Raw genomic sequence first — 25,582 nt, 5'->3', positions numbered from 1 at the left:
GAGAAAAAGGATTCAGCAATGGTAATGCCATTGGATATCAAGGGGAGATGCTTAGTTTCTCTCTTGTTGGAGATGTCATTGCCTGACACTCGTGTGGCATGAATGCTACTTGCCACTTATCAGCCCAAGCCTGAAGATTGTCGAGGTCTTGCTGCATATTGGCCATGGGCTGCTTCAGCATCTGAGGAGTCGCAAAAAGTACTGAACATTGTGCAATCATCAGTGAAAAACCCACCTCTGACATTACGATGGAAGGTCTTTGGTGAAGCAACTGAAGATGGTTGAGCTTAGGACACTACCTTGAGGAGCTCCTGCAGCAATGTCCTGGAACTGAGATGATTGACCTCCAACAACTACAACCATCCTCCTTTGTGCCAGGTATGACTCTAACCAACGGAGAGTTTCCCCCCACCCCGATTCCCATTGACTTCAATTTTGGCAGGGCTCCTTCATGCCACACACGGTCTTGATGTCAAGGGCAGTCACTCTCCCCTCTTTTTCATATTAATAATGGCGTGCGTTGATCAGGCACCATTATTTTTTGAGATAAGTCTACCCCCCTACACCCCGCCCAGTCACAATGATTAGCTCTGAAATATAAGGAAGCTGGCAAAATACTAAAGGTATTTTACTCAATCCTTAATGAGCTGACATGCTTGCTTTGATTTGTAAAAGTAGAGGTTTAGACCATATATTTTCTAAAAAATATAATTACAATAATCACTTTTAAAAGATAGAATATATTTTGCAGATCGTACGATATATAGCTAACGTTCCTTAGGTTGCAAAGTGGAGCATGATTGTGAATCCATTCATGAACAACTGCTTAGTTTTATATGTCTAAATTCATGTGTACTTTTAGAATGTGTTTATGATGTTCTAGAAATACTGAACTGAGGATAGTTTCAAAAGAACATTTCCCAGTCTCAGTACAGCAAGCAGAGAAATTCTTGCCTAGTAATAATTTTGAGTGCAGTTTGCAAATCCACCATGGTCCTCTGAGAGTTAACTGTAAGTGAACATTGTGGTAACTTGGATCAAAGTGACAGTGCGGCTTGATTGTCTCAGATTCCTTCCAGATTAATTATTCTATTATTTCAAGTCAGATGCAGCATTATAAGGACTAAGGAGAAATGTTTTACTTAGGCTTTTGAGAAATTGGAATATGAAGTAGTCCGTGCTGAATGGCTTTCACAGCAAATCTATGTATGGTGAAATATTAATCTTAAGAATGCTGTGGCTATAACTAAAGATACCTTAATGAAGAAATCACATGCACAGTTTCTCCTTATTAAAGACTCTTTTTGAACAAACTCTTCATCTTATAGTGTTTTCAGAAAGATATCTGAAGAATCTACAATATATTCATTCTTTCCAGTTATTTGTGCACTTCACATCCAAACAGATGCTCTTCAAACTGTAAACATGTTTTTCCATGATTGGCCATGAACTATAATTTACATATTATGAGAGATTTTAAGAATAACCAGGGCCAGTGTAAGCATAAAATGCTTGCTATTGTAAAATTTTGAAAATCACATCAAATCTTTTGATTCCTATCAGTGAGTGTTTGAATAACTGTGGGGAAGTTTGGGAACTTTTCATAATATTAGTGGACCTACAGAACATTGCTTATGATAAGTCAGATGGAATGCTATTTGAAAATATTGGGAGTATTATAGCATGTCCCGCACAAGGAACTGAACTTAATCAAAAACAGAACTACCTGGAAAAACTCAGCAGGTCCGGCAGCATCGGCGGAGAAGAAATCAGTTAACGTTTCGAGCCTTCATGGCCCTTCGGCAGAACTGAAGCATAGTTAGAAGAAGGGAGAAATATAAATTGGTTTAAGGTGGGGGGTGGTGGGGGGAGAGAGAGACATTGAGGGTGTGGTGATTGTGGAGATGAGCAGATAATCAAAAGATGTCACAGACAAAAGGGTCAAAGAGGTGTTTTGTCTGAGAAAAGTGCTAATTAAGAATGGAGGACAGGATATTCAAAGTACAGCTCTAGTGGGGGTGGGGTGGAAAGGCTAACAAGGTTTTAGTTTTAGATTTAAAAATAATGGAAATAGGTGGGGAAAGAAGAATCTATATAAATCATTGAAAAAAAAGCGGGGGGGGGGGTGGGAAGAAACGGGGTGGGGATGGGGGGAGGGGGGGTTTAAGATCTAAAGTTGTTGAATTCAATATTCAGCCTGGAAGGCTGTAAAGTGCCTAGTCGGAAGATGAGGTGCTGTTCCTCCAGTTTGCGTTGGGCTTCACTGGAACAATGCAGCAAGCCAAGGACAGACATGTGGGCAAGAGAACAGGGTGGAGTGTTAAAATGGCAAGCGACAGGGAGGTTTGGGTCTTTCTTGCGGACAGACCGCAGGTGTTCTGCAAAGCGGTCACCCGTTTGCGTTTGGTCTCTCCAATGTAGAGGAGACCGCATTGGGAGCAACGAATGCAGTAGACTAAGTTAGGGGAAATGCAAGTGAAATGCTGCTTCACTTGAAAGGAGTGTTTGGGCCCTTGGACGGTGAGGAGAGAGGAAGTGAAGGGGCAGGTGTTGCATCTTCTGCGTGGGCATGGGGAGGTGCCATAAGTGGGGGTTGAGGAGTAGGGGGTGATGGAGGAGTGGACCAGGGTGTCCCGGAGGGAACGATCCCTACGGAATGCCGTCAGGGGGGGGTGAAGGGAAGTTGTGTTTGGTGGTGGCATCATGCTGGAGTTGGCGGAAATGGCGGAGGATGATCCTTTGAATGCGGAGGCTGGTGGGGTGATAAGTGAGGACAAGGGGGACCCTATCATGTTTCTGGGAAGGAGGAGAAGGCGTGAGGGAGGATGCGCGGGACCTCTCTGTCTCAATTTCTGATGATAGACTGTCCACCAATATCCATTACAAGCCTACCGACTCCCACAGCTACCTCGACTACAGCTCCTCACACCCCGCTTCCTGTAAAGACTCCATCCCATTCTCTCAGTTCCTTCGCCTCCGTCGCATCTGTTCTGATGACGCTACCTTCAAAAACAGCTCCTCTGACATGTCCTCCTTCTTCCTTAACCGAGGTTTTCCATCCACGGTCGTTGACAGGGCCCTCAACCGTGTCCGGCCCATATCCCGCGCATCCTCCCTCACGCCTTCTCCTCCTTCCCAGAAACATGATAGGGTCCCCCTTGTCCTCACTTATCGCCCCACCAGCCTCCGCATTCAAAGGATCATCCTCCGCCATTTCCGCCAACTCCAGCATGATGCCACCACCAAACACATCTTCCCTTCACCCCCCTTGACGGCATTCCGTAGGGATCATTCCCTCCGGGACACCCTGGTCCACTCCTCCATCACCCCCTACTCCTCAACCCCCACTTATGGCACCTCCCCATGCCCACGCAGAAGATGCAACACCTGCCCCTTCACTTCCTCTCTCCTCACCGTCCAAGGGCCCAAACACTCCTTTCAAGTGAAGCAGCATTTCACTTGCATTTCCCCTAACTTAGTCTACTGCATTCGTTGCTCCCAATGCGGTCTCCTCTACATTGGAGAGACCAAACGCAAACTGGGCGACCGTTTTGCGGAACACCTGCGGTCTGTCCACAAGAAAGACCCAAACCTCCCTGTCGCTTGCCATTTTAACACTCCACCCTGTTCTCTTGCCCACATGTCTGTCCTTGGCTTGCTGCATTGTTCCAGTGAAGCCCAACGCAAACTGGAGGAACAGCACCTCATCTTCCGACTAGGCACTTTACAGCCTTCCGGGCTGAATATTGAATTCAACAGCTTTAGATCTTAAACTCCCCCTCCCCACCCCGTTTCTCCCCCCTCCCCTTTTTTTTCAATAATTTATATAGATTCTTCTTTCCCCACCTATTTCCATTATTTTTAAATCTAAAACTAAAACCTTGTTAGCCTTTCCACCCCACCCCCACTAGAGCTGTACTTTGAATATCCTGTCTTCCATTCTTAATTAGCACTTTTCTCAGACAAAACACCTCTTTGACCCTTTTGTCTGTGACATCTTTTGATTATCTGCTCATCTCCACAATCACCACACCCTCAATGTCTCTCTCTCCCCCCACCTTAAACCAATTTATATTTCTCCCTTCTTCTAACTATGCTTCAGTTCTGCCGAAGGGCCATGAAGGCTCGAAACGTTAACTGATTTCTTCTCCGCCGATGCTGCCGGACCTGCTGAGTTTTTCCAGGTAGTTCTGTTTTTGTTTTGGATTTCCAGCATCCGCAGTAGCTTTTAGCTTTTTGTTTTTATCTTTGAACTGAACTTAATGTTCCCTCACCGGCAGGTTTGAAGGCAGAAGGGCACCTTACATCCAGCAGGTGGTCTGCCCGCCATCGACCTGCCTGCCTCTGCCCCCACCACATTATACCAATGGCTGGAGGGGCTGGCATCGGGCAGCTCACCTGCCAGTGGGCCAGTTGAGGCCTTTAAGTGGGTCATGAATTCCCGTTTAAGGGCCTCATCTGGCTGCTGCAGGGTTTAACCAGCAGCAAGAGAAGCCTCTGCAAAGCAGACAGCCTAGCAGGTTTCCCTGAGTGTGCTGGTGGGAGGTGAGGGGAGGGTCCCTCCTTAACAAGCCCCTGGCCCCATCGGAGGGCCCCCCAAGGTGTAAACAAGCAAGGTTCTACCCCCGGTCTTTCTGCCCCACACTTCTGATGGTCCTTCCCTGCTACCCCATCCCACCCACACTTACCTCCCTTTAGATATCCAGCAACGATCCCTGGTGAAGTTCCCAGTGTAATGCCCACCACTTCCAGTGAAGCTTCCAGTGCTTGAGAGCTGGTGATCTCTGATTGGCTGGCAGCTCTGTGGGGTGGGCCTTCCTGTTCCTGAGGAGCAGAAGCCCCACCTCCAGTCTATTAATTGCCAATCAGTTGTTAAATGGCTGTGGGGCTGGGATTCCAGTACCCTATTAAATCCAGCTCTAGGTGTTATACTGTTGATGAATTGCACGCGTGTTAGTGTGTGCATGTGCATATGTGCATGTAATATATACAAGCTGTTGTTATTGTTAGTATCTCATATCAAGATGACAAGATAGAATGATTTTTTAATTAATTCTTGGGACGTGAGCACCATTGGCAAGGCCAGCTTTTATTGCCCATCCCTAATTGCCTTTGAGAAGGTGGTAGTGAACTTCCTTATTAAACTTCTGCAATCTGTATGGTATAAGAGCACCCACATTGCAGTCAAGGAGGGCGTTTCAGGATTTTGACCCAGCGACAGTGAAGCAATACTGATACATTTGCAAGTCAGGGTGCTGTGTGTCTTGGGAAAGAACTTGCAGGTGGTGGTGCTCCCGTCCTTGTCATTTTGGGTGGTAGATGGTTTTGAAGGTGCTGATCCATTGGTTGTCGGATTGCTTAACTCTGTCTATTGTATACTGCTGTTGCTCTTTAATATGCCCATAGAGCTGTGTTGAAGCTTCAGCAGGTTGTCATCTCATTTTTAAGTATACCTGGTGCTGCTCCTGGCCTGCACTCCTGCATTCTTCATTGAACGAGGATTAATCCCCTGTCTTGATGGTAGTAGTAGAGTGAGGGATATTCCAGGCCATGAGATTACAGATTGTGGTTGAATGCAAATCTGCTGCTGTCGACAGCCCACAGTACCTTATGGATGCCAAGTTCTTATCTGATTCTATCCCATTTAATACAGTGGTAGTGCTATACAACACGATGGAGAGCATCTTTTTTGTGAATATGGGACCCTGTCTCCATAAGGATTGTGCCGCGGTCACTCCTGTCAATATTGGCATGGACAGATGCATTTGTGACAAGTAGATTGGTGAGGATGAGGTCAAATAGGTTTTGCCCTCTTGTTGGTTCTCTCACCACCTGTTGCAGGCCCATTCTGGCAGGTATGTCCTTCAGGACTCAGCCAGCTTGTTCAGTAGTTGTGTTCCAGAATGACTCTTGATGTTGGACGTTAATGTATCCAACCTTCATTCCTTGTCCTTGCTACCCTCAATACTTCTTCCAAGCTGTGCTCAACATGTAGGAGTACTGATTCATCAGTTGAGGGAGGGCTGTATTGGTAATCAACAGGAGGTTTCTTTGCCCGTATTTGACCCGATACCATGAAATTTCATGTGGTCCAGAATCAATGTTGAGGACTCCCAGGACCACTCCCTCTCGACTGTATATCACTGTGTCATCACCTCTGGTGCATCTGTTCTGCCAGTGGGACAGCTCTGTAGTTGGGAACAAAAGCGTGCTCTTGGGGCAGGAGAGATGGAAGGTTTACTCTGAATGTGACAATGATGTTTGTGACCTGTGAGTACCTTGCAGCAACATTGGATGCTAAAGGTGAACATTAGCAATCCCCCAACATTGCCAAAAAATGTGCATGACCATCAGAGTACCCACAACTTTACCAACAAACAGTATAACACCAAATTCTGAAATGGCTTTACTTCTTAGAATTTGAATCAAGGTGGAAAAAATATTGAGTTTATTTTTTTCAGATTGTAACACATCCATGCCATTAACATTGTGTAGAAGTCTGCTTCCTTCTGCTTTTGGGTGATGCTATTCCTGCTGTTTCTCAGATTCAGAGTTATTGAATGGGTGGGTGCAAACAGGAGGGGAGTGTTTGGAAAAAGAGGTAACACAAGGAAAAATACATGGAAAACATGCACAAGGAAGACCTAAGGTGGCATGGATGGATAATGTCAGAACGTGGACTGACTGCTATGGGACAGGCAGTGAGGGCAGCAAAGAATAGAAATCAGTGGAGAAAGATTGATCATAGTGCAGCCAGCCCTCGGAATGAGAATGGATGAAAGATAAAACAAGATAAACGCGATATTTTTTCCACCTTAATTCAAATGCTCAGAAGTAAAGCCACTTCAGAATTCCGTGTCATATTGTTGGTAAAGCTGTGGATACTTTGGTGGTCATGCACTTTTTGGTAATGTTGGGGGGATTGCAAATGTTCACTTTTGGCATCCAATTTTATTGCAAGGTACTCACAGGCCGCATATATCATTGTCACATTCAGAGTAAAACTGTCTTTACTATGCATCACTAACAATCTGGGAAGGAGCACACATCCCTGCTAGTCCTTGCGGTCCAACACACCATGGTGCTTTTATGTTTTCAGTCAGTCTAACTGTGCATGTACCAGACTTTCCTTGTGATCAAGACAGATGCTGTCTCCACTTCCACACTGGACTTTCATTTACTCTGGATTCAGAATATACCTGAATTAGTTCTGGATGTTCACCACCGACCCCTGGCTCCATCATGGCACCTCAAATAGAGATTGGTACCTTTTGATAGTGTATGAAAAAAAAAACTGTGATATAGTTTATAGTTTCACTGGTTGAAAAATGGCAAGGTCTATCATTAAAAAAGAGAGAAATTAGATGTTTTTAATCTGTCTTGTGCAGTCCAACTTGATTTTATTTTAACAAAACACATATTCCAAGTTTGATGTTTCAGTTAATTGTTTTTCACAGTTCTGATCTGTATTTCTGACCTTGGTCAACTGAAGTGCTGATAATGAGGGGTTGGTTTGTTGCCTGTGATTCTGAGTTTCGAGTGGCATGAAGTCCCATTAATCGTTTCATCTTGCTTTTGTTTCAGCTGATAAGACAGAAAATCAAGGCATGCTCTCAGTTGCTGGAAAGTAAATTGTTTGTTTCCGTGCTCGAGTATCTCCTTGCAATTGGTAACTTCCTGAACACAAATGCTGGCAAAGAAAAGGCAAAAGGATTTTACCTTTCCTCCCTGACAAAGGTAAGCTGTGATCCAAATCTGCCATAAACTCACCTTGAAAGACTTGTATAAAATAATCCATGATCAATGCAGAGGAACCAGCCAATTGCTGTAGAGATGTGTCTGAAAAAAAACCCTTTGCTGTGTGGTATACCTGATGATTCCTCCACAGTGTTTTTGATTCTGATTAAATATGATTTACTTTTGCTTTTGTTCCACACTAATTTAGGGAACACTAACATAGTGGTTATGTTCCTGACCTGGTAATCCTAATGACCCATAGACATAAACTCAGATTGTACCGTGGCAACGGGGAATCCAGGGGTTGTGAATCATTGGAAGTCTCTACCCCAGAGAGAGCTGTGTATGTTCAGTTGTTTAGTATATTCAAGACAGAGATTAATCGATTTTTGGATACTAAGGGAATTAAGAGATACGGAGGCAGGCCGAGAAAGCGGTGTTGAGGCAGAAGATAAGCCATAATCACATTGAATGGCAGAGCAGGCTCACGGGGCTGAATGGCCTACTCCTGCTTCTATTGCTTATGTTCTGATTAATTGAATATGGAATAAAAAGCTACTATTGATAATGGTGACCACATATCTATTGGATTGTTGTTGAATCCCATCTGCTTCACTAAAGAAGGAAATCTGCCGCCTTTACCTGCTCTTGCCTATACGTGACTCCAGACACACCCCACAGCAATGTGATTGACTTTTAATGAAGTGGCTTGCTAAGTCATTTCAGAGGCAGTTAAGGGCATTTTGGGATGGGTGAAACATGATGGTCTTCCCAGTAAAATTCGCATCCATGAATGAGTAAAAGATGGTGCCAACAATGTTCTCTGTCACATTCTTGATTTTGTTCATAGGTAGCATGAAATTTTAAAAATTGTGATCCTTGAGTTAAGCTGTAAGAATGGCAGGATCTGTTCTGGGATATCATACCGTTACACATCACTTCCCTACTCAGGAGTGAAACTGCTGATCTCAAGCTGCATTCAATTCTGGGACGTAATGTGTGACTGTCACCAGGAGATAGTCTAATGCAGCTTGAATTTCACACTGAATCATGACAGCTGGTGCCACCCATGTAAACTTTAATGATCTTTTAAACTTCATTTTGATATTATTTTTATGTTAACACAAAGGATTCGATTTTAACTCACTCGAAACCCATTTTCTTACACAGAGTTAAAATTGGGCTTAAAGAAATGACTGGACCTAAAAATTAAAAATGTATCAGGTATTTAAATATTGGTGAGTGGAGCTCCACATATATATTAGCACATATGCACAAACTTCCATGTATCCTCACCAGAGAACAATATACTACTAGCAGTATAACTCAAATCTGTGCAGATTCAGTTTTGTACCAGTCTCAAACTATTATAACCGCATCATTAATAATTTGTCCCTAAGCTGCATTTAAACTATACATTTTATATCAGGTCCACAACTTCAGATCCTCTTCGGGAAAAAGAATAGTTGATAAGAAATACCGTGATTATGTTTTTGTGACCCAGTTTGACTCCAAGGACACGTGAGACCACCCTCTGCTGCAAAGCTAGTGTCCCATAGCCTTCCATGTTCAATCAGCAATTTGGACCTTTTGTCTTGAAGACATCTCTTTCAAAAACAAACTCACTACATCCTTAATGATAACAATGGTCCTTTAGTAGTTGCTGGTGCTTGTTAACCTATTCAGCCTATTCTCACTCTCCCAGTTTGATCAGCATATAAAAAGTATCCTATTTATGACTGAATAAGTAAATCCAATCATTAGAATGGTTGAAGATGAGTGGAGACCATTCTTTAAGCAGATTCAAATGCTTGTTTTACAATAGCACCTATGACTTTAATGTCCCAGAACCATTAATGCACAATTAGGTTGATAAACATTGCAGTCTGTAAACCAATACATTATTTTAGACATGATTACAAACAGCCAAATGTTTAAATCCATTTAAAACATTCATAACAGGTAACGTACCAAATATGAATTTAATTATTAATTATGAACTTCAATTATGAACTTAATTATTATGTCACAATTTGTAATTTGTAGATACTTTAATCAACTGTTGCTATCCCGAAGTAAGAATTAGTCGATTGGTAGTATAGAACTTGAGTATTGCCGAAAAAACATACCTTTTGTGTTGAAACTTTTCACTTCGCAAGAATAGCAAATGTAATGGGAACAACAATTTATACTGTATGAGAGGAGAGTGCTTATTGGTTGGCAAGAGGATGCTGATTGGTAGAGGCATTGCCATGGAGAATGCACCAGATGATGGTGACTAACAGTTAACTGCCAAGCATTGTTTGAAATCTAAACCAGGCAGATTGACTCTGATTGGGCAAAGCTTACCCTAAGGAATGAACCAGCGAATGGCTGTCATTTATTTTGTTTAGCTGAATCAGGCACAATGTGTGTTCATGTTCTTTCTGGCTGTAAAGAACAGGGCTCTGTGTATTAATATGTGTAGCTTCCAATACATGCAAATGGACCACACTGCAAGCCTGACTGACAATCTTAGATTGGTTGTCAGCGTAATTCTTAGCCCACTGAGGATTATTTAGCAAATGTTGTCCAATCACGGAATCACATCTAATGTTGGACACTGTGTTTTGAGTTTTGCAAGCATGGGCTGGTTGGGTATAGTCTGTACCTTGCCCATTGCAAACAGCAGAAGGGACATGCTGTTTGATATGATCTGCCAATCTTTGGGGTGTACGGCCTACACACCTAGAATCGCACTGCTGCTGAAATTCATATACCGCATTACTCATTTGATAGGTAAAATGTCATTTTGGCTTGACGGCAGCATCCTGTTAGCGTTGAATACCACTTGTGTTGCTACTGCATAGTAGCAGCATTAAACAGCTGTTGTTCAACAGGTACACTGACAACCCCCCTCCCTCATTAAACAACTAAAGCTTCCCCTTCCTCCCACTCAACAATTCTAGTACCCCTGAAATTTTCATTCTGGTGTCACACGATGTCTGAGGCATCAAAGTGGGGTCACATCAGGAAAGAGTTTGGGAAGTCCTGCTCTAAGGCAAGCATGTCTTTCCTTAGGTATGGAGACCAAAACTGTATACAGTTCTCAAAATGTGATCTCACCAAAGCCCTATACAATTGAAATAAGACTTCTTTACTCTTATACTCCAATCGCTTTGTAATAAAGGTAGACATACCATTTGCTCTCCTAATTGCTTGCTGTACCTACATGTTAACTTTCAGTGGCCCATATGCAAGGACACTTAAGTGCAGTATCTTATCGTTCAAAAAATATTCTGTTACCCCAAAGGGGGTAACTTCACATTTTTCCATATAATATTGCACCTGCCATATTCTTGTCCACTCATTTAACCTGACTGTGCCACTTTGTGTCCTCCTCACAGCTTGCTTTCCCACCTAACTTTGTATCGTCAGCAAAGTTTAATACATTGTACTTAGTCCCATCACCTAAATCATTGACTGTAAATAGCTGCAGGCCTAAGCCCTGATCTGTTTGGTGTTTCAAGGTGGTCCAGTTGCGAGGGAAGGACAGGAAGTTCACCTTACTTCATGCTCTCGTGGAGCAGATTACTTCACAAGAACCTGCTTTGACAAACTTTCCCCAAGAGCTTACAGAATTTGAAGATGTTCCTGGAGGTAAGTGGAAACATTTAATTCCAGCAGAGCTTTTAGAAAGGCTACAGTATCTGCACACTGGCTGCATCTCACATACTGATCTCTTTCTCTTCCCCCTTAGATTCCATTAAGGGCCTGATTGCTGAGGTAGATGGTAGGTAAACACTCTTTTTTCTAAAATATGAAGAGATTTGTTGGATTCTGACACCATGTGGCAAGTTATTATTGTTGATCTTCTGAATATCTTAGGGGGACGATTTCCTCTGTGCGTTATAGCAAATTCATAAATGTTTTGGTAAAGAATATATCTACATTTTCGTTATAAATTTCATATGGAAGAATTGTTACTGGGGTTGCATCTGCTCCTGGTTCTTCATCAACTTTCTAATTAATTTCAAAGCATATTTTTCCACTTTGTGTGGGGGTGTAAGTTTACTATTTTATTTTGGGAACTTGCTCTGATAGACCCCCTTCTAGCATTGGTCGCATGCTTCACCTCATGGTTGGTGATCTGAGAGATTGAAGGTGCTTGTTAGCATCAAAATTTGTATCTCACACCACTCCTGATTAAGGGGAGTGGGATTGGAGGAAATGACGTCTAAGAAGAGAGGAAATAAGAACACCTATTGAAAAGCAGGTAAAAGCAACCAACAGCAAAAGTGCAGATTGGGGTAAACAACCCTCTGACGCATTTACAGTTTTAATCAAATTGCTCCTTCATAATATTAACATGTACCAGTGTTAAATATCTAAGCATATTCTAGTGATATGTAGCTTGGGATTTATTTCAACCTGCCATCCTCCTCACAACTATTTTCTCCTTTCATAGCCAGTTTTGAATTCCTCTGGCGATTTAAAAATTGAAACCTATTTATTTAAATGTCACATTCTTGTTTTTATCGTAATTCATGTTGCCTATGAGCCTTTCAACCAATAATACGTCCTCTTGTTAAAGCCGCAGCCACTATATTTTTCAGATATTTCATCATGTCACAAACCGCTTCCAGATTGTGAAATGCCTCCCTGTTGGTAATGCTGAACATGCAGAATTTATTGCTCTCTGCTGCACCACCAACAGGCAATGAAGGGTACAGCACCACTATTTTAATTTGTTCTGCGTGAACTTTGCAGTGTTGTGAAAAGTTTGGCCATGCTTAACACAGGACGCTTTCAGTCCAGTAATCAACTTGAATTCACTTTCAAATGAAACCCTGACAGAATAAACTTCCAATTGCAAATGTTTCCATATGATCAAAATCACCCAAATCAATTCAAAACAAAACAAAAATAAATAAGTATTAATATAAATATTAACTTTTTTTCAACAATAGGGCACCGATTTTATAGAACTAATGAAATTTCTAAGAATATGAAATAAAGGAGATTTTCAGCAAGGTAAAGGTATTAGTTAGTGGCTGTAAAGTTAAATTAAACTAGAATTGAATCAACTGAGACAAGCAAGATTCACCCTTTGTGAAATCATTTTTCAGCATGTTGTCAGTTCTTGGCTTCACTTGTTACTGTTCTGTACATTATGTTGATGTTTTGCTGCATAGACTCTTTCACATTTTACTACTAATAGGTGAAGTGCAATGTTGCTATGTTACTATGTTGTTCACCCTAAGTGTAGTTCCAGCTGATAATTGTTTAAGTGCTGTATTATCACAGTTCAGATAAGAATGGTTGAGATCTTGTAATTTTCCTGTTGCAACAGTTTTGAAGAATGATTTGATGAAAATTATTCAGTACGGGAAATTATTCAAACCCAAGAACAAGATGTGCTCAGATGGACATTTCTACAAAGGACTGAAGGTAATTTCAGGGGAATAATTTTTTTTGAATATGTCGCAATTTAATATGTCTACACAGCAAACTTGGCATGATATATTGAATTTGGAAGCCATATCTAAAACAAGTTTATATTTAGTAAAAAAATATTTTTTTTTGAGTTTCTCCATTAATGTAAAATCATAAGCAATGCATGTTAGATGACATGGTTAATCTAAAGGTACAACCTTGAAGGGCATGCTATGCAGAAGATGCTTTTTTATGAGATTCCTTTAATGAATAGGCTCTTAGCTTTCAATATTTATATCAACATTAAATTTACTGTTAATATCAGGATGTTCTGTCCAGTGCCCTGTTTCAATATCTTATAAGTACATTGTTACTGTTTAATGGCAATTACACTGTTAAACAGATGATGGATATTTGTACCCCTATAAATGGAGATAGCTGGGATACTGGGGGTTGGAGTAGTGTTGACTGTGAATTAAGTCAATAAGCTCTCTCCAGCAAAAGCACTGAAGTTGGGGTTCTGACAAAATGTAGGTCTTCTCAATAAGTCTCTGCACCGAGCACATCAGTGTTGGTCAATTTCTGATATAGTTTGAGGAACTGACGAATCCTTACATCTGCAAGTCAATAATATCAATCCAGCAAGAGGGGCCAGAATTTTCCTGTCGGCGGTTTGGGGGCGGGGCCCGCTCGCCGACAGGAAAATGACGCAGAATGATGTCGGGAGGAACCCCCGATGTCATCCTGGTCCCTTTAAATTTCCAGGAAGGCGGGCAGACAACGAAATCAGCTGTCCGCCTGCCAACCTGTCCATGGCCAATTGAGGCCATTGACAGGGTAATTAAAGTAATTAAAGGCCCTGCCCGTCCAACCTTAAGGCTGGCGGGCAGGCCAGGAGCCCCAGCGGGCTTCTGATAAAACATAAAACCTCATCCACTGGCAGGATGAGGTTTTATGTTCCTTTTTGAAAACTTCAATAAATTTAATGTGATATTTATTAACATGTCCCATCTCGTGTGACATTGTCACATGAGGGGGACATGTTAATAATATTTTTATTTTTCTATTTTTTAAGTTTTGGACACTGTCACTAATCTCCCTGAGACAGCACTTAGTCTCAGGGAGCAGTGCGCTCTTTCTGTCGGGCAGGCTGCTGGGTGGGCCTTAATTGGCCCGCCCACTCAAAATGGCCGCAGGCCCCGTTTTGGTGGTGGGAGTCAGCTGTCCGCCCGCCGCCGAGCCAGTGGGGCCCGCATGCCCACCAAGGGCAAAATTCTGCCCAGGATGTTTGCTTTGACTGAAATTCAAAAATGGATTTGGCCGCAATAAGCAACCTTTCTCTAGTTGCCTGAAATCTTGCCTGTAAAATGCTTTGAAATAAAATGCCCTTTCTTGTTTTGTTTCCAGGTTATAATTCAAAAATATGAAGCTGAGTTGTCTGACTTGACCAAGCAACGTGACGAAATGAAGAAACTCTACAGTTCCATCTTGGTAATATTACTTGTGAATTTTTTTTAGTTGCACTGTTAGCTTTCAATGACAAAATTACCTGAGACCTGCTTCGTCAATATTCTGATAGGTTAAATTTGGGGAACCACAGGATCGAGACTCACAGGAACTGTTTGGATGGATCTCTTCCTTCATTAAAGATTTCAGGAGAGCTGTCACAGAACAAAGAAGCTACAAACTGGAAACAGCTCAAAAATAATGTTGAACATTGTTACGTGAAGCCTTCTGGGGTTTTCCTTTTTCACATTTGAGAAAGAAATGTACTTCAGATTTTGTCTAGATTCATTTCTTGATCCCACTATGTTCTGTTTCAGAGCACCTTGCAATGCTGGACTGCCAATCAAAACAGTGCTCATGTACCAAAAATGAGCATATTCTATCCTGAAAACTGAAATTTATTTATCATTCCTTTAAGATATTTATTTCCCCCCATTTATCTCCCTCTATTTCATCTATCATTTGCAAGAGCAAATAGTTAATCTGTTCTCAAGTCTTCCCTCAGTGCTATCCAAAATAGTTCTTGAGAGAGAACAGTCTGACCCAATTAATGGGCTGGATTTTCAAGTTGAGAAAGGTTATTTGGAGGAAAACCCGGGTTATAGAGGAGCATCCTCTTACTCTGTGGCACAGAATGTTGGAACAGCAGAACAGTGCCTTACTCTAGTTTATGGTAGCTGAGTGCTGATTACATTGGGTTTTTTGCAGTGGTGTTGTTAGAGTCTGAAAGCCTGAAAACATATACCATACTGTTACTTGCTGACCAATATGCAGCCCGTCAGTATGCGGAACAGTTGAGTGAACTAGGACCAACATGTTGCTCTTATTTTTGATATTTTTATGTGGTGTGGTGATATGAACAACAGAAGAGTCATTTTTTTTTTATAAGGCTATCAACTTCTATTAAAAAAACTCACAGGGGGATGACTGACAATACTATTATGTCTGCCTAGGGTTTAAATTCAGTTCAGACTGATGGGATGAAAGTTTTTTAATCTCTTGACGACTGCTTAATGTGCTGAGTAAAATCAGTTTGGACAGTCTCAAAGCAGCACAAAGACTAGCTGGAATGCACCAGTGATTGCCACTAATTGAACAGTCACAGTTAGAGAGATTATAAGGATGGCTCTTATTAGGGATGAGAATGTTGCTTTAGTGCAAGGAGGAAGTCTTTTGGGGTTGTTGTGGTGGGGAAGAAAGAGAACAGAAGGGAGATTTCTTAATGTTGATGTTAGATACAAAATCTGCAAAACTTTCCTAGGGCCCAGTGGTATCATCCAGAAAATTTCAGTGAATGTAATGGAATCTTGAATTTACACCACTCTGTAAAGTACACAATGAAAATTCAATCGTGCCATGCTAAGATTTTTTTAAAAATCGTGTAATTATTTCTTTATTAACAATGAGAATTTGAGATTCAGGCATTAAACTTTGCACAAGAGCTTGAATGCACTGGCACTGCTCCAGACAGAAGAAATTTCACTGGAAAGGATTGATTTTTAGAAACATTGAATGTGCCACTGAGCATCTATAAAACGTTACATTTTGCCAAGTCCAAACGACATCCACCTACGCATCTCTTAACCTAATATGATTTAGTTTATAGCTATGAGAAGCTCCTTTCCGCAGTCCAGTTCTGTTCATATAAATGACTCTGGTTTCTGCTTTGCTCAAACAGATGTATAAATTTAATTGTCTTGTATTTGATTGGTCTTTTTGAATTGAATATACCTTTTATGTGACTGACATCTAAGTTCGCTTGTCATATTGTCTCTGTATATACATCTATCTATTTGTCCAGCTGAAAGTAGCTGCCAGAGCTGACTGCTATTGCCCATGTGTTATATTCTACCCTATATTGGCTGGGTTATAATGGCTGGGTCCATGTTAGCTGAATGGATGATGATCACATTCCCAAAGACATGCTCTAATGCGAGTTTGCTGATGGCACAAGACCAAAAGGCCACACATATCTATGATACAAAGATGTCTGTGAGCAAGATCTCAAGTTGACCAGGATCGGAATTGATTCCTGGGAAGTCCTTGCTGCTGACCGGAGTGCCTGAAGACAAGCAGTCACGAAGGGCATGGAAAAAGCAGAGAACAAAAGAAACAACCAAATGGCAGGAAAGAGAGCCCACAGGAAGGAAAAGAATATTAGTTGACCTCGAACCCATGCAACTCATCTGTGCCAGCTGCAGAAAGGGCTGCCGCTCATGAGTCAGCCACCACAGCCACTACAGGCAATGCTCAATCCAGAAGTGACAAACATTCCAAGCACAGTCCATGGTGCCTCGAGATGGATAGTTTATTTCTTTGACAGGACAACCAGGGAAGGAGTTACTGTGAGGAAGAGGGCAGAAATTCCAGAAAGAAGGAGAAGTTGCTGCCATTGTGAAGCCATGAATAATGAAAGGAAACTGTGCGTCTGAGTGAAGGCGGCTGTTGGGGGTGAGGCAGGAAGGAGAGGGAACATGACAGGAAAGAGTTGCATATGAAGATGCAAAAAAAAAACAGGAACAAACCAGCTGGACCATCAACCCATTCTATTTCATTGTTTACGTAATTAAATCTATTTCCTACTCCCCATTGTCATGCAGTCTCCTGGAAGAGGCAAAATGAAAAGAGGAAAGAGCCAGGGACAATTTAGGATGAAAAAAGCTCTGAAAAATGATTTTGCAACCCCCATAGATGATCAAATAAGCTCCAGGAGATGACAGCAACTGACACTACTATCCCTGTCAGCCTAGCTTCTTTCAATAGCTTGAGGTGTCTTATTGCTGATAACTGATCTGCAGAGCCACCTGAGCATGTCGAATTGACCTCTAATTATTTCTTTTTTTTGAAATACATTTTATTTGAGTAGCTTTTTTAGGTCATTCTGCAAGGCTCTACTGCTAGCAAGTTCAGGTTGAGACCACAATGGGCAGAATTTTTATTCCTGGGCAGTGGTGGGTTCAGATGTGAGCGTGTCAAAATAATCACAGTGCCAAGCAGCCTGCCAGTTTCCAGCGATTTTTGTGGAGGTGTCTCCTTCAGAGGTTGCAGCAACCCACACAAAAGTGATGGATAATCAACTGAGGGAGCTAACGAGCCACTTGAAAACTCATTGCAGGGCTGATGCATGGGAAACATGCTGGGTAATCAGCATATCCAAGGAGATGAGGCGGCTGCACAGTGGGGCAGTCGGAGTATATTGACTTCCAGACTGATGGGGCCACTCAGGCCCAGAGGGCCGTGAACTTTGATTTCATGGCTGGATTCCCATGAGGCTATAAAGGCCTGGGTTGTGCAACTGTGGCCATTTATCATTTGAAAGGGATTCCACTCCCCCCTTGTACAGCTGGTGTGCAACCAGTACAAGCATTTTCTGTAGGTTTGTGAAAGATTTCCTGCCAGTTGTAATGATGCCTTCATCTTGAGGCAACAGGTGCCATAGCTATTGATGCCACCACAGCAATTATGAGGATTGCTACTGGGGGATAAAGATTATCCATTGAAGAAACAGCTGCTAATACCTGTGCGCAACAATACAACAGAGGCATAGAGTCACTACAACCACTGTTATCTCAGCACAAAGACCACCATTGAGCAGACCATCAGATTCCTGAAGATGCAGTTTCAGTGCCTTGATCGGTCGTGGGGGGGCCGTCCATGACACTCCTTCAAGGGTTTCTCGCAATGCTGTGCTCTGCACAACATGACCCTCCAACGAGTTTTCAAATGGCTGGTTAACTCCTTCAATTGATTGTGTGGGTTGCAGTTACAGAAGTTACTCCAATGCTGAAATCTTCAATGCAAATGGAAAGCTGTTTCTTTAGCCCAACAGGTTAGTAGCTGAAATCACATCTCCATGCGTCCATTTAAATTAAGATTATCAATTCAGTTTGGATTTATAATTTTTTTTAAACAAACCTGTTGGGCACAGATTGTACTGCACATTGCTGCTACCAGCCATTTTGAATGCTGGAGCAACTGTTGTTAAACTGCATAGCTGGTTTTCCAGTGATTAAGATGAATTCAATGGTTGCATCATAGAAGTTATCCAGTCAACATACAATGAAAATTATATCTTAGCCACAAAATTCTACTGCTAATCAAAATTCATTATTGAACCCCATAGACAAGTAAACTTGTTCAGGATACTTGGAGGGACAAATTAATATTTAAGATATGTATCTGACTAAATGAAAACAATTTTCTACAATTTCACATGTGCTCCAAGATAGAGTTGAAGGAGGGTTCAATTCCTTCACGCTGTAAGGCAAAGTTTCAGTGATAAAATCTTCCATGTGTAATCTGCTATAAATGAAACTCTCGTGATTTAATGAAGTATAAAGATTCATTATAACTGACTTTGATGGAAACCCAAGAGTTTTGACATTTCTAAGCAGTCTTCATTTTGTAAAATACCTACAATGATTACATTAGCTAACTGACAGAATGAGACAAAGATAATGTAGCTGAAAATTGCACAATATATCTAAGTATATTTATAATATATAATGATTTATCTAGCACAAAATAAGTTACTGTCTCTGTGTGTACAGCAAGGAAATGAGGATCCAAATGGTAAATGTATGCCATGTTTGTCAGGATACTTCAGCAGTAAATGTGCAAGATGCATGTACACTTGACAGCATGTACTTCAGTGCTACAAAATTCTTCTCTTTTAAATTTTAATTTGAAATAATGACCCACTTTAGGAACATAGGAATCAGAGTAGGCCAGTCAGCCCTTTGAGACAGTTCTGCCATTTTATTAAATCATGGATGATCAGTATCTCCATTAAATTAACCCTTCTTTGTTTTTTCCCTTGCAACCCTTAGCAAAATTCAGTCTTAAAATTTCAATTGACCTACCACTTAAGAAAAGTATCTGAATGGGGAATAATGAAGAATGACTCATTATTTAACCAATTTAAAAAAAGAAAACCTATTTTGATGTTTATGTAGTATCGTAAAAATGATTAATAATATTGAATGATTAAACCTTATTTGAAATAGACCTCTTAGGGAAGGTAACACAATAAAGATCCTCACTCTGAATGCAGCAAAAGATTAACCACAGAAGGACTCAAATTTTCCCAACAATTCAAGTTGCTATGTGCAAATTGGCTATCCAAATTTACCATGATAAAAATGCTATTTGCACTTTAAACCTGGATTATCCTCCCATTGGTGAGATTGCAACAAGGGGGTCTTAACACTCACCAACATGAAACCACCGATAATCTACTACAATTTATTCCCAGAAACCTCATTTAACGTGCAAATCATTCACTCATCATTCCTGGAATAGAAAATTGTTCTGCCTGGAATCTTTAAAACATTTCGTCAGACAATGCCACTTTATAGGAAGTTGGTGGAAGGAGAAACAGCCTGAGAATGGTAGCATGCCAAAGATTCACCAGATTTTCTGACATACCCATGGAGATGCTCCTACCAGAAGTGAGGGCCTGAAGATTTTGTCTGGTGGGCAGTGAGAGCAAGAGGTTCCAAAAGCAAGTGATTCAATCTTTCTGGAAGCAAGTAGTAGGGGCAGTCTGTGTGATCTCCGCTACAGCAAGAACTGCCACGAAGTGTAGAAAGAGGTTCAATGAATTTAACAAATGTAGCCACAGTAAATCAAGGCTCTGGTACCAATACCACTCACACTGGCTGATTCTCCTGATCTAGCACACTATCTCTCAGCCAGGAAAACTCATTTATGTAGAAGACAACCACTCCAAACTCTTAAACACTGGCAGGGTTTACCAGTCAGGCAGGACAGAAAAATTTGGAGCATGGCTAGCAGCCAGTTGACTTTAGGCTGCTCTCCAAATTTCTCCATCCCGTTTGCGATGATGCCTGCCGCTGGCAGGAGCGGAAAATAACGGATAACATTTTTAGCTTGGCGGGTGGGCGCGTGCCCGACCCGACCGAGCATAAAATGATGTGCGATGATGTCGGGCATGCGTCCAGATGTCATCGTGCACACGCACAATATTTTGGTCGGCAGCATGCCCACCAACAATTAACAGGTCTATTAAGGCCATTAAAATGTTAATTAAAAGAACTTTTTCACTGCCCACCCAACCTAACAGTTGGCAGGCAGGCGAAAAGGCCAAGCGGCCTTTGCACTTTTTTGGAAACCTCAACCACGGGCAGGATGAGGTTTCCAAAAGCAAATTAAAACTTTATTTTTTCATCAATAACATGTCCCTGCTCGTGTGACAGAGTTACATGAGGGGACGTGTTTCATTACATTTTATTTTTCTTGTTATACTTTTTCATATATCTTCATCTACCTGAGGCAGCTCTCTGCTTGAGGGAGATTATGTAGCGCGCATTTGCAGCACTGACCACCACTTGCGTTTCATGCTGGGCAGGCCTTAATTGGCCCGCCAGCGTGAAGTTGCCTTCCAGGCCCGATCGTGGGTGGCAATCGGCTTACTGACCGCTCTCGCCCACCCCATCGAGTTCGCACGCCAAGGGCAAAATTCTGCCCAATGTCTTTATTCAAAACTAACCTCCCAACCCACTTTGACTACAAAAAGGGACTTCTGCTAGTTTTCAATAACATTTCATTTGAACTCTCATCACCATGGTGTAAATAACCTCATATGGAGGACGCTTCCATAACACGAGCAGGCTTGTAACATTGTCTTCTCTCCCTTCAAGTGAAAAAAAAGTCATTCAACCCACACTTCAAGAAGACAACTGAAGAATGACTACCAAGATTGAAAACACTGAGTCCACAGTATTGGATTTAACATGTAGATGTACAGAGCAGGTTATAGGAGAAAACAGAGTTGGAGGGGACTTTCAAAAAAGGTTGGGCAAAGAGAATTTCAGTCTCATATGGTTTCTCAAAGCTGTGCAGCTAAACGGTTTCTTCTATATTTCACACCAGAGAGAATCTTAGAAAAATGCAGCCGTTCCACTGACGATGAGGATAGTTCCAGCTCCACAACTGCTGCCATGTCCTCCCCATCTCTGTCTTCTTCTGTAGGTCCTAGTGAATTAACTGTGTCAGTATTTGTTGGAGCCTTGCTCTAAGAGGGGAGTTAAATTTCTCCAACTTAGCCTCGACTTAGGCTGAGCCTTGAGTCTTCATCCTCTTTCACTTCATAGCATTAAAATCAATTCATTCCCAATGAGATTTCCATGGCCAGGATTTTCTGTGCCCACCTGCGTCGGGCGTGTTCGGTGGCATGAGCGGATAATATGGCGCGATCAGTTTCACAGCGGCATGAAACCAGTTTGTGATCATCCGCTCAGCCCGCCATTGGCAGGCCGCCTTTCCTGCCATTGGATGTTGGGAACTTCATTGTAATATATCTGCATATTATTATAAGGCCAGCCTGCCGGACTCATTCCCTCCCCCCCCACCACTCCCACTGGATCGTCTGCCCATGTCGGTGGGAAAACAAGCCAACGTGTTTCACAACAGCACATAAGCAACGTGCACCCGGCAGTTGCACTCCACTCAGGACTTCAAGGTTTGTTTACCTGCCTTGCTTCAGTCAGCACTCACAGTCATCAGCGCCAGGCTTCACAGACAGCACCATATCACTCTTAGGGAGGCTCAAGGGTAGGTCTCTACCTATCAGATCAACCATATGTGGGTGGCTTTTCAATGGCTGCAGGGCTAGGTTTTGATTGGTGAATGGGGAGAAGTGGCCTCAGGCAAGGGAAGAAGCTGCAGGATGAAAGCCGTACTGGGGAAGGAGGGTATCCCAGCATATACATGGGGGCAGACATTGATCTGTGCAAGTGGCCTCAATGTGGTGAGGGCTGAGGAGGCAGTCTCCAGAGGAGATGAAGCCAGATGGACATGTGAGGGTATGTGTGTGAGAATGGTTGGTGATGTCCCTTGAGCAGACTGTGAGTGAGATGCCAATGAATATGTGATGGGCTTGAGTGTGTGAGTTTAGATTGATGAGTTAGTTGCCATTTCCTGGTTGCATGGATGAGATCATTCATCCTCTAACTGCATTGGATGGCCAACCTCTTCTGTGCAGCATTGGCACTGGCCATCGCTGCCATCACCTGCCATGCTGGATTGGTGAGGCCATTGCCCATCCTGTGGCCAGAGGGGGAGGTAGAGGACATCACGGCAGGCCTCCACGGCATCCAAAAGGCGTTCCAGTGACATGCCATTAAACTCGGCGGGGGTGGGGCTGCAGACTTTTTGCCTTTCATGGACATCTTCCCTGCAGTAGTCGGTAGTCGGGGGCTGGCAGCACCAAGATGTGGCGCATGCAGCTGGACTTTAAATATGGTGCTTGGCGTGATGAAGCGACGAGGTGATGGCCGGCGGGCGAATGAGAGCCCACCCACCATGGAAATGGCGTGTTTCCCGGGAATGCATAAATAACGTGGCGTGTTCAGGATGATACGACGTGAAAACCCGCCATCGAGGCCGGCAGGTAAAACGGTTTACTTGCCCGCGACCGCACTTAGTGCAAATATGGGACAATTCTGCCCCATATCTAGAGTGCAAAGCAATACCTTGAACAGAGCTGAGTTACTGTGGCAGCAAACATCTTGACTCAACCTCCTAAGCACTAAAAAGATGGCCATGCAGGCAAAGAAACACCAACCTCAGTAGCAGCACAGAAAATGCCTTCTGCTTTATGAATACTGAGCAAAGGTTTTTTTTAACCAACACTAAAATTATTTGAGATGGAAATGGAGAGTAACCTCATTTGAGGGTAGTGGAACAGATGGATCTGAAAGGGAGCTGTTTTGTTTTGGCGGGTGGGGGAGAAATGTAGGTACATTTATTCTGTGATGAGTTTGAGGTGGCCCCCTTTGAAAGCATATTTTATTCTTTTAGCACCACCCCCTTCGCCTAAAATAACACCCCAAAATAGGCAGTATTTTACGGGAGAATCCAAGCCTTTAATGTGTTTGCTGTGAAATGCTTTGGGATAGCCCGAGGATATGAATTGCATTAAATAAATAAATGCAAGTTTGTTCCATCTATCCAAGCCGGCTATAGGAGGACTCCATAACATTTCACTTGGTGACATCTCTACTATTGCATATGGGTTGTAGGGAATGATGGAGTATTGCAGTCAACAGATTAAATAAAGGGGTATTCTGCAGCATATTTGTAACCAAAACTTGCAAGTTTTTTCTGCAAAGATGTAAATAAATGATGCAACTGGAAGAAGCCCTGCACAGCATCATGTACACCGGAGTAAGGGTGATAATCCTTGTCAGTACCTGAAACAGAGGGTGGAGGAGTAACTGGGATTCACTTTTGATGTTTTACAGATATTTTCAAAGCTCTTCCTTCTTTGTATTAACCCTGGGAAGAAAGATTTTACCCATTAGCCTCTCTGATGTTTTAGAGGTGTGGTGACAGCTGATTGCATGTGGCGTTCCAGGATGCCAGTAGTGTAAATCTCTCTTCTTTGGGTTAATGTTCTTCCACTCTGCAATCAGCTGTAGTTTGGGATTTGAATGAATTACCTGTGTAGATATGAAAAAATGATTTATGAACACATGGCTTTAGACTACACATCATCTAAGAAGCCCTGGTTTTAAGATTGCTGTATGACATTCAGCTACACATGCTTAGAAAACTTAATGAAATTGAGGTATAACTAATCAGCACTCATGTTGCTTGGTCCATAATGAACAACTGGCATCCGTATCATGTTAATCTCAACTGCACGTCGTTGGGAATTTGTACAATTAGTGTTATTATAGAATCTAAAAAAAATCTGTCAGTCAATGTTATCTGATTTTTAACAGCAATAAAGGTAGAGTTGAATGTAAGGACTGGCAAATAAAAACCTGGAGATAAGTTGAAACCTCCAGCTTTTTTCCACCTGATGAAAGGAAACAGACCTGAAACGTTAACTCAGGGGTGAATTTTATGGGGCCCCCCACCAGCGTATTTGAAGGTGTGGGGAGGGGGGCACATAAATAAAGTGGGTGCCCAGCCCACTGCCTTCCTGTCCCCCACATTAATGGAGGCAGGTAAGACAAAAGGCATCCCATTAGATGGACAGTTAACTGCCACTAAGGGGCTCAATCTGCCTCCGACATGATTTTCTGTCTGTTTGGGGAAGGCGGCAGAATGGCAAGCAGCCCAGCCACTTTCACTGCACAGGCTGCTGGTGGGGAGGAAGGGGGAGGTGTTACTGCCTTTGGATGGTTCCCTGTGCCCATCGAGGGCACCCTCCCCAAGATTGTACCTTTCCCTTTACCCCTCCTCCCCCAGCCTCTAAAACAAAACCCTCTATCTCCCCCCTCCCCTCACCATCCCTGAAGGTACCTGCCAGGCAGGCCCACGCAAACTCCTTTCAACTTTGTCTTGAGCAATTGTGTAAAGCACCATGTCAAAATCTAGAAATGGCCTAGTCAGTGAGCTGTGCTACTGAAATTCAGAGTGCTGCTGAACTTTATTCCGTTTCCTGTTCTCTAGAGCTGAGCTAATGTGTCGTGACAGTTACTTGACTAATTATGTGGCTACTAAGCCATCTGAGAAGCACAAAATTAATTTAAATTACAAATCAGTCCTGATTAGCAAAATTTTCACAAATCCTATAGAATAAATTCACTCACTAGGAAACTGAAGCAATTAAAATTCCTACATTTTTTAAAGGTAAAATAACTGGATATTAGCATTACCATGTTCAGAAACTGAACACTGACCAAGAGTCAATCTGAGTATCAACAGTGTCACAACCATTAGCTTTCTTCAAATGCTACAAGGTAAAAGAGTTCAATTGCTCCCTCTCCTCTGTGAATTTGAGAAATCTCCCTTCTTTGAACTTTTTTCACAATTTGACACATTTGTGTATCAAGAAGTGATGTTTGGTCATTCAGTTTCCTCCCTTTGAACTTTCTATGGGTAGACTGTGAAGCTTACTGAAACGATTCCGGTCCTGAAGATAACCATGGAACTTAGCATTTCTACCACA

General features: G+C 42.3%; 1 protein-coding gene across 1 annotated transcript in view; it reads left to right on the top strand.

Moving 5' to 3' along the window:
• Positions 1-16,411, top strand: part of LOC144688604 (uncharacterized) — a 144,183-nt gene extending 127,772 nt beyond the window's left edge. Inside the window, exons 12-17 of the mRNA XM_078555373.1 lie at positions 7,585-7,737; positions 11,247-11,376; positions 11,477-11,509; positions 13,070-13,167; positions 14,560-14,643; positions 14,732-16,411. Coding sequence (XP_078411499.1) covers positions 7,585-7,737; positions 11,247-11,376; positions 11,477-11,509; positions 13,070-13,167; positions 14,560-14,643; positions 14,732-14,860 — 627 coding nt within the window. The 3' untranslated portion in view covers positions 14,861-16,411. The remainder of the gene's footprint in view (positions 1-7,584; positions 7,738-11,246; positions 11,377-11,476; positions 11,510-13,069; positions 13,168-14,559; positions 14,644-14,731) is intronic.
• Positions 16,412-25,582: the final 9,171 nt, after the last annotated feature.

The sequence above is a fragment of the Cetorhinus maximus genome, chromosome 13 (assembly GCF_964194155.1).
Source record: "Cetorhinus maximus chromosome 13, sCetMax3.hap1.1, whole genome shotgun sequence".
Lineage (NCBI taxonomy): Eukaryota > Metazoa > Chordata > Chondrichthyes > Lamniformes > Cetorhinidae > Cetorhinus > Cetorhinus maximus.
Note: the sequence above shows the minus strand (reverse complement) of the source record. Positions and strands in the feature narration are given on the sequence as shown.